Below are 9,928 nucleotides of genomic sequence, written 5' to 3'. Positions count from 1 at the left end.
CTGGCATGTGGTGCTGGGGGATTGAACCGTGGTCCCTGATGCTTTGCTAAGCTTGTTCTAAGTAGGTGCTTTAGACCACTGAGCCATCTCTCCAGCCCTTAAAATGTATTTTTATAAAATTTTAGTGTAAATGTGAAAGCATATAAATTAGGTTTGAGTAGGTAGGTAGATTACATTTTGTGATACCTGTAATTTCTAGTGATTTGTATATGAATGTCTGTATAGGAGAGGTTTGCATATGCTATCTGACCATATATGAAAATTATAAACATAGTGTTTCTTTATCTAGTAAAGTCTGTTTTATGTTAAAGAAAAACCAAGTTATGCAGTCACAGATGGAGTTGGTGCAGGCTTTTAATGCATTAAGTAGGCTCCTTCTTTCCCATCAGGGGTAAATCAGCCTCAGAGAGAAGGACCTTATTTACTGCTATATCCCAGAGGTCACATTGGTCATGCCTTTTGAAAAGGAAGATTACAGCCAAGTATTAAGTGGTTACTTTCTGCTGACTGTGCGTGATTACATATATTTGTGCAAACACATACATCTGAAAGAGAATTCCTTCCAAATGAGGTTGTGCTGACCACTGTGTGGGGTGTATTTGTTAGTGAAATACAGTTGTTTCTACCCATTACATTAATACATGTCCTTGGGGTAGAGTATTTATAAAAAACTGAAAATAACAGTTACTCATAATCCCCCCCCTTAAAAGTGACCATTCTTAAAATTTTTCAAATTTTTAAAATTTTTTGATTTTCTATAATTAGCAATATTATGAATATTTCAGATAATTAAACATTCTATGTAAACATTAATTTTAATAGCCACATGATATTCATTGTATAGGTATACCTCACTGTGAGGTTTAGGTTATTTTCAGTTTGTTGATAACCAAATAACATTTTTAGGATTATTATTTTTGTACATAAATTCTTGTCTGTCTATATTATTGTTGCCTGAAGTTATAGTCCTAGAAGTATGATTACTTAATCAAAGAAAATGGTCATTTTTATAAGGTTCTTAAACATGTTGCCAAAACACATTCCAGAGGTTATATCAACTACACTCTACAATTTGAATACATGAAAGAACTTTCCCTCCTTGTGAAAGAAGTGAAAAATGTACTTATTACCAAAAAACTTTTCTTTTTCAGACATTCTTTACATTGTCTCAGAATGGTTTCTGTACCCATGCTTCAACTTTTTCTATGGCTTAGAATGTTACCTGAATATAAATAGAGTGGCTTTTAATAGTTAATATTTTTGTTATGGTGTTTTCCACTTTTTACAAGAGTCTGTTAGTGCAGTAGTTGTTAATTGGATGAAGAAAGAGTCAAACAAGTCCCTCACCTTCCTAAGGAAAAACTAGCTCTCCATTAGATGGCTTTAATCACCTAAAAAGTTTTATCCTCAGAGTTACTGTATCAGTTTACACATCCTGTAAGTAAATACAAATCCTTCCTTCATTTAAGGCAACTGAGTAGACCCCTTACTTATAAAGCAAGTTAAAACAAAACAAGAATAATATAAAAACTAAAGGAAGTAGTAAGTAAAGCATTTAGCTTTTTGAAACAATTCAGAGGGGAATAGGAAGTTGGTTTTAAATGGTTTAAAGGGGATTAGGGTTTTAAAGATGGATAAAGAGTTTTTTGCTTTGGTTTGGGCACAGTGTTGCTTTTAAAAGATTACTTCCATATTTGACAATGATTCTAACTGGAGTTTATAAACCAAATAGTCCATTTGAAGACACTGTGGAAAACATAAGGGTTTCTTTTTTGTTGTTGTTTGTTTGTACAAAATGATTACCTAGAGTTAATAGTCCAAGTCCTGAAGCCCTTGTTTCATAATAATACTGAATATCTGTCACCAGCAGAAGAATACAACAGAAGTTTTTTAATTCAGTTAATTGAGATTATCTCAGCTTTTGGTTTAAATTACTTGAGAAAAGTCTAATTATAAACAGTGTCTTTCAAAGGTAAACATAACTCTAAAAGGGTCTCTTAAATAGCTCCATTTCTTAGAGTACCAGCTGAATAGTTTATGAAGATAAATGTCAAAAAAAGATAAATATCTTCAAACATCTGCAAAGGTCATATAATTAATATAATACAAGTGTTTCTGTTATTTGTAATTATTTGAAATCCAAAAAAGTATTTTACGGAAAAGCAGCTACTGATGCTGTCAGTAATTTTAAAGGAAAAAGATAGTGTACACACTATTTTAGCTATGAAGTAGTTAATAGAGTTCTTTAATTTTCCTTATTCTGTTAAGAAGTACGTCATATTAAAATAGGCCAAGAATGGGGCAGGGGAGATGGCTCAATAGGATAAGTGCTTGCCTGGCAAGTGCAAGGGCCTGAGTTCAATCCCCAGTCCTGAAAAAAAAAAAAAAAAAGCCCAAGAAGAGTGTATATTTGACTTATGTGTGAGTAAAGAGGCAAAAGTTGATATAACATTTTCCTCCATCTTCCTCAGCTCCTTGATCTGTTTATGGTTTGGGACTGGTCTACTTATCTAGCTGATTATGGGCAGCCAGCTTCTAAATACCTTCGAGTGAATCCAAGCACAGCCCTTACTCTTTTGGAGAAGTGAGTATATTTTGGAAACATTTTTACGTATCAGACTTTGATTCAGTGACAAATGAAAAACTAGAAATTTCCCTGAAATGTATAGAGTTTAAAAGCTTAGTCCATTTTAATGACTTAAAAATAAGCCTTTGGAATTGGGATAGTTACATATGCAATTGCTGCTTACATTGATGCAAACAAAGCTTTTTTTCCCTATTGTATCCTGAATTGCAGGCTTCACTGACCAAGTAGCTTTACTGGAGTGCAGTAGATGTAACTCCTCAGTGGTAGAGCACTTACTTAATTGACATGTGGGGGCAGGGGCGAACAAGGGATAGGGGACAGACAATACCTTTGCTGGAGATATAAGTAACTAGAAACTGGAGCTACTTAAGCAAAACACACCTATACTACAGAAAAGAAGATAGTTTGTAAAATATAGCTAGGAATTGCGGTTATTTGCCACCAATGCTGTTTAAATCATAGATTGTTGACAAATAGAAAAAATATGTGATTTGAAAAATACAATATTTTAGCGGCCGGGGAGATGGCTCAGTGGAATAAGCGCTTCCCTGGCAAGTGCAAGGGTGTGAGTTCAATCCCCGGTTCTGCCAAAAAAAAAAAAAAGAAAGAAAAATACAATATTTTGAAAACTGAGGTGATAGGATTTACTGGTGCATTTTTACCCAGCTAAACACAGATTGAGATTTTCTCTTCATTCAATCATATTTAAAATATCATCATTGTTAAAATCTGTGTTTTTTTTTTTTTTTTTTTTTGAATTTTTTTTGTGCTACTAGAGGCTGTCCTCAGGAGTCCTCTCCTCCAGGAGAGCTACATATTCCACTGAGACATCTCCCCAGCCCAAAATTTGTAATTTGTAAATTAAAATATATTTTATACATTTTAAAATACCTGTGGTATATTTGATTTGAAAGAACGTAAGGAGCTGTTTAAAAAACATAAATTTTATTTTATGATATTACATAACACTACTGAGGCAAGAACATTGCTGTTTTAAATTTCTAATATTTTTTCTTTTACTTTATCTTGCTATGAATGTGATTTACAAAGTCTATAAGTGGCATTTTAACATACTTTATGGAATATATTAGAAAATAGTATAATATGTGAAAAGCTAGTATATTTTAGATTCATATACTAATGCAAAACCACCACTTTGTATAAAATGCAAATTAAGTTGCTAATTTCTGTATGTTTTCTGTATCTGAGTTCATTAGTACCTATTTTCTTTAAAGTATATTTTTTCAAGTGTGGGATTAGTGTGAGATAATTCAGAACATGCCAAGATATTTTACTTGTGACAGCATAGGGTTTTTTTTCCTTCTACTAAGCTTCTTCATTCACGTTTCTAGGATGAAGGATACTAGTAAAAAGAACAATATATTTGCTCAGTTCAGGAAGAATGATCGAGACAAGCAGAAGTTGATAGAGACAGTGGTAAAGCAGCTGAGAAGCTTGGTGAATGGTATGTCCCAGCATGCGTAGACCTCATGTCGTTTGCACTGAGTAACGTCAGAGCCCCAGGACTGAGTGTTGATTTCTAACAAGCAAGGGTCAAGATACAGTAATTGGTTTACAGAATTTAAAAGTGCAGCACTGAAAAGACAATGATGATGGCTTAAACAAGAAATCATAAGTATCATTTGTATGAATTTTTAAATAATTGAATATTTTATATATGGAAAATGTTACTTTTTTCAATTGTAGGGGGAAAAGGCAAAACTATAATATCAAGTAAAAAATTGTATATGAAACTGATTGCAAATACATCAGAAAAACAAGCCTTTGCTTTATAAGTATTTTTTTCTGTTTAAACTTGAGTGATGTTTTAAAAAATATATGGTTTTAGAATGCAGTCATGTCTAATACATACTATAGAAATGATCCCTGAAAGTATAGCCTTCAGTCATGTCTAATACAGGAGTATTTTACTGCCATTTTCTGATTTAGAAAATTTTTATTTTCACCTCAGTGTGATTTAGGTAGAATAAAATTTTTAATTCTGCTCATTCTGAGAGGGAAATATACGAATCTTTAAGACTTCTTGAAATCAAACCTAACTCAGTAAGAATGTAAATTATTTGTTCTACTTGTTGGTTTAATTTAAACATGCTGAATATGAAGGAAATGTTTTGGATTTTCTAAGAGTGCAATGTTGATTTGTGCTCTTCCAAGTTGGTGTGTCTATCTATATTGATCGTAGCTAGCCCCAATCTAGATTTGCTTGGTTTAGTTTCGTTCAGGTTAGCAAAGGAAAGTTAACGATGGCTAAACGCTTCAAGTGCAGCTGGTGTTGGAGTGTACGTGTTTTTCTTACACACAGCAGTTGCCACAGGTCTTGGGTTATTGTCTTCAAACAGCAGATCTCACTGCCCTGTCCTCGCTGTGGAAACAGACCAAATCAACTGAAGTCTGGAAAATAGAAAACAAATATAAAACATTTTTCTTAGTGTAAGTCAAGATGACCAAAACAGCAATGTAAATCTTTAAATCTGATCTTTATTTTCTCATGCTGTATTTATGCTGAATAACCCTTTTGCATTATCAGGATTTATACCTGTTGAAAAACTATACCTGGCTTTGTAAAGCAAGTGTCAAGAACTATTGTTTACATCTCTTGATTTTGTGATGAAATATTAAAGATTGAGAAAGTTGTTGAAAATGCATTGCTATTTTGTCTGTTCAGAGCTTCCTGATTTAAAACTGTTCCCTTCAGAAAAGGTGTATTGTTCTCTAATTATTGAAATGAGAGTGGTGCCAAAACAACAAGAAGCATTTTCTTATCCTAAGGTATTTCACATTTTAAAAACATTACACACACACACACAAAAAAAAAAAACAAAAACAAAAACAAAAACAAAAACAGGGTAATTCTTCAAACACAATAAAATCTGGACTTTGGGAGACAAACAATGCTCTAACTCTCTTTGAAGACTTGGAAGCAGGTTGTCCCTTGCTTCCTTACCCAGCCCTCTGGGGTACTTGAGAGGTGCAGTCTTCACACCACCCAGACCTCACTCTTCTTTACTTTTGCCAATAATCTAAGCACCCCAGCCTTGCTCTTGCCTCCCCACCCCACCCCAGGTTACACTGTAGTGACAAGGGAACAAGAGACCTGAGGCATTTTTGAGCTCCAAGGTGGAACACAAAACCAATCTTGGAGACTCGAAGTATTGTGGGGTGGATTCTGGAGAGGAAGTTTGGAAAAGGAGAGAATTCAACCCTTGCAACCTAAAAGGCTCCTGGGGATATGTGCTGCACAGAGGCTTTGGGCTTCTCTCTCAAGCTATGGCAGGAATGAAACTACCATCTTAAAGGATTCCCAAAGTGTCAGATCAGAGAACTAGGGCCCCTGCTATCCTCATGCACTTTGGACGCCCCAACAGAGTGGATGATGCCATTTCTCCAAAGGAGACTGAGCCAATGGAATGTCTCCAGCCTTGAGATGCTGAGGGGGAGGGCACCTAGAAGCCAGAGGGTGGAGATCCCAGAACAGCCAGTGGTAAGGATGGGTCTGGAGCGCTGCTGCGGGGTGCAGCTGGGGCTTACACTGTGACTTTGCCCACTCCTGGAGTGTACGCTCACAAAGTTCTGGCTGGAAAACTTAGGCCCCGCCCGAGGGTACATGGCTCTGCCCCTCTGCCCAGGGACCACTCCCTACTCACATCCCCTTGGCAGGGCGAGACTGCGACACTACCCACTGCCTCCAATCATTACCGAGAATGGAGTGCTTTAAATATGCGTATGCACCTCACGTCACGATGTGTGAACCAGGATCAGTGCTTAAGAAGGGGGCCAATACCTATGTAAATGTGTCCAGGATAGGCTGAGAATGCGGTTGAGAGTGGAGGAAAGAAAGGTGGGGCCGGGGTCTGCTGCCCTGTGATCTCAGCCCTAGTCTGCAACGTGGGTGAGTTGCTCCAGGTTTTGCCTTTGCTCCAGGCTTCTAGCCCTGGATCGCTGCTGATGGGGAGGAGTGGGAGTAACTTGAGGGTGCTAGATGTCTAGATGTGAGAGGGGCTGGAACCAGGAAAATGTGCAGAGTGCGCCAGCCTTGTAGAAGACATGTTTCCAAGGGCGTACTGTGACGGCAGCCTTCCATTGCCAGTCTTTTAGAATAGAGTTTTTCGTAAACCTGTTAATCCCAGGCTTGAGCCCCAAGGCCCGGGACCCTTCAGACAGAACGGGAGAGGTGAGGTGTGTGCGTTGCTCGTCCCAGTTTTTTCACCTCTGTGCTCGGGCAGCTTAGCCACCCCCTCCCCCGCAGGCTCATCATGTTTGCCTGGGGGCTGAGCTGCCTGTCACTGCTGGGGGCTGCATGCACAGCTCTCCTGTGCGCCGGCCTGCTGCTTGGCCTGGCTCAGCACCTCTGGACCCTCCGCTGGACGCTGAGCCGGGATCCAACCTCTGCCCTGCCCCTGCCCAAGGGCTCCATGGGCTGGCCCTTCTTCGGTGAAACGCTGCACTGGTTGATTCAGGTGAGCAGTTCATCATCTTCTGCAGAATGACACGGCCCCTTCTTTCAAGGTTCCTGGATCCTTGTTCAAAATGCCCCCGGGATTGGAACCACTCCCTTTCCAGTGGCCCACGGCTATGGGGAACACACACACAACCCTTGCCTTTGCGTATCTACTCTGATGCTTCAAAAAGACCTCACGTCACTGCAGTTCTCCCTAGAGCAATTCGACCTTAGGGTATACTGAGTTGAGCTCTGGAAGGAGTTTCAGGAGTGTGTTTTAGAAACCTGGAATTGGCAGCGAGTCCTTGCCGCCCCCATTGTAAACCTCAGTTTCCGGGGGCGGGAGGGAGGAGAGCATCTACATTCCTGTAGGCTCCTTGCAAGGTCCATTTCGCACCCTGTTTTATAAAAATGCGCAGGACTGACAAAGCGAATTGTTATCCTGTGGCAATTAGGAAACATGGGTCGGACCCTCTTGGGGGTAAGACTGCAGCTCTTCAAGCTCCGCCTTGCCCCCAGGGCTCGCGCTTCCACAGTTCCCGCCGGGAGCGCTACGGCACAGTGTTCAAGACGCACCTGCTGGGCAGGCCAGTGATCCGAGTGAGCGGTGCCGAAAACGTGCGCACCATCCTGCTCGGGGAACACCGCTTGGTGCGCAGTCAGTGGCCGCAGAGCGCGCACATCCTGCTAGGCTCCAACACCCTCCTGAGCGCGGCTGGTGAGCCGCATCGGCTGCGGCGCAAGGTGAGCGCGCCCGGAGAACGTCGGACTTGAGGACCCCGGCCACTTGCTGGGTGCCAGGGCGGAGCCAGGTGTGGAGGTATATTGAAAACCCGAACTGAGTTCCCTTTGGTTAAAAGCAGGTGGCTTTGTGCCAGTCCCTTACATTCTCTGGGTTTGAATTTCAAAGCCAAGGCTGGCCTATAAATTCCTTTTATTTCTGATCTTCTCTGAGATCTAGACGTGTCAAAGAAGGCTTCGTGGGGGAGGTAGCCTGGGTAGTAAGGAGGGACTGAGCACACCTCCGCAGAACTAGAAAGAAGGAAAGCGAAAGCCAACAAACATAGAGTCGGGTCGCTTAGAAGAGGAAGGGACCAGATCTAGAATCGCAAGCAGGGAAGGCCCGCCTGCCACCCGGCTGACGGCGACAGCTCCCCACAGGTCCTCGGGCGCATGTTCAACCGCGCAGCGCTGGAGCGCTACGTACCGCGCCTGCAGGGGGCGCTGCGGCGCGAGGTGCGCTCCTGGTGTGCGGCCAGAGGACCAGTTGCTGTCTATGAGGCTGCTAAGGCGCTCACCTTCCGCATGGCCGCGCGCATCCTACTGGGTCTACGGCTGGATGAGGCCCGGTGCGCCGAACTGGCCCAGACGTTCGAGCAACTAGTCGAGAACCTCTTCTCACTCCCCGTGGACGTGCCCTTCAGCGGCTTGCGCAAGGTAGGCTGCTCGGCCCCAGATCTTCCTCTTGGGGCTCCACCTCGAGGGCACGGGTCCCCCAGCTGAGATGGGGTGCTCTTGGGAGCAACCCGCTCTTCACCCCTGCTCGAAGATGCAGAGGTGGTGTGCTGTGACGGTGAGCGCCAGCGTCGCTTCTATTCTTGCAGTGTGAGTTGGGGTCTCAGTGGTGGACCGCCCACTGGCTACCAGTCCCCTTGCCAGAACTCTTTGCCTAGTCTCCAAGATCTTTTTGGAAACCTGGATGGCTTCAGAACAGCCAGGAACTCTGGGCCCGCACCCCCCCCCCAACTCAGTCCAAGCCAGTCTTGGTGGGATTAGAAGGCGTCTGCCCTGGGCTGAGGTCCAGGGGCCTGGGCGATTCTGGATCGATGGTCCCACTCCACCTTCCCTCTCCCCACCCACTAGACTCACCCCTCTCCACACCCTTGCAGGACCCACATACTCGGTTCTTTGTTCATAATTTTATTTTCAAGATAGAGCTTATCTCCGTTACTTAATTGCCTAAACTAGGTTTGAGCGTGTAGTCCAGCTGCCTTAGCCACCTAGTGCTGGGATTGCAGGCATGTGTCCTACATGGACTTATCCTTGCGTAGATTCCCTGCATTTCAGTCCCCTGAATACAAATAATAGATATGTATCGAGGGTCATGTGCATTGATCACCTTGTATACACTTTCTGATTTGATCCTCGAAGCCTGTAAAATGCTATTACTCTCATTTTATTGGCAAAAGAGGCTTTGCTGAGGGTAATTGACTTAATCAAGATCACACAGCCAGTTAAGGGAAACACTGGATCTGAACCTGATATTTCTGGCTACAAAACTCACATGCTCAATTTACTGCTTTATACTTTTTTTAAATTTTGTTTGGCTATTTTTTTTTTTTTTTTTTTTTTTTGCTGAGTTAGGGATTGAACTCAGGCCCTTGAGCTTGCCAGGAAAGCGCTTATTCCACTGAGCCATCTCCCGGCCCCACATGCTCAATTTAAATGTTTTCCCAGAGAAATGCTTTTAATGTGCTGTGTCTAGAATCCTGACGAGGCTTCCCAACCCTCTTCCCCACCCTCATACAGAAGCTAATACTTAGTCCTCCAACTGTGTGCTCTAAGTCAGCTTTCCTGGGCGTCCCTGCTCTGCAGTGGTGTGTTGTGCCCCACCCAAGGTCTGTGTAGGCAAAGAGTAATGGGCTGGCTCTGCCCTGACTGAGCTCTGTGCCAGGCTGGGCACTGACAGTTATGTGACTCTGAATAATCTCTTGACCCCTCTGAGCCTCAGTTTCCTCCCCTAAGATGGCAACCACGAAAATCTACACAGAATATTTTCCAAAATACAAAATCTTGGCCATAGGGCCAGGGAGATGGCTCAGTAGAATAAGCGCTTCCCTGGCAAGTGCAAGGACCTGAGTTCAATCCCTGGTTCTGAAAAA

At 42.4% G+C, this 9,928-nt stretch overlaps 2 protein-coding genes across 3 annotated transcripts in view; both read left to right on the top strand.

The window, feature by feature from the left end:
• Positions 1-5,253, top strand: part of Exoc6 (exocyst complex component 6) — a 246,711-nt gene extending 241,458 nt beyond the window's left edge. For both annotated transcript variants that reach the window (XM_023716247.1, XM_004632054.2), the window contains exons 21-22: positions 2,472-2,584; positions 3,940-5,253. In XM_023716247.1, coding sequence (XP_023572015.1) covers positions 2,472-2,584; positions 3,940-4,072 — 246 coding nt within the window. In that variant the 3' untranslated portion in view covers positions 4,073-5,253. The remainder of the gene's footprint in view (positions 1-2,471; positions 2,585-3,939) is intronic.
• Positions 5,254-6,861: 1,608 nt separating this feature from the next.
• The window catches only part of LOC101589534 (cytochrome P450 26C1), an 8,369-nt gene continuing 5,302 nt past the window's right edge, over positions 6,862-9,928 (top strand). The window contains exons 1-3 of the mRNA XM_004632050.1: positions 6,862-7,065; positions 7,566-7,790; positions 8,208-8,483. Of these exons, the coding sequence (XP_004632107.1) occupies positions 6,862-7,065; positions 7,566-7,790; positions 8,208-8,483 (705 nt within the window). The remainder of the gene's footprint in view (positions 7,066-7,565; positions 7,791-8,207; positions 8,484-9,928) is intronic.

Source organism: Octodon degus, unplaced genomic scaffold (assembly GCF_000260255.1).
Source record: "Octodon degus isolate 3935 unplaced genomic scaffold, OctDeg1.0 scaffold00046, whole genome shotgun sequence".
Lineage (NCBI taxonomy): Eukaryota > Metazoa > Chordata > Mammalia > Rodentia > Octodontidae > Octodon > Octodon degus.
Note: the sequence above shows the minus strand (reverse complement) of the source record. Positions and strands in the feature narration are given on the sequence as shown.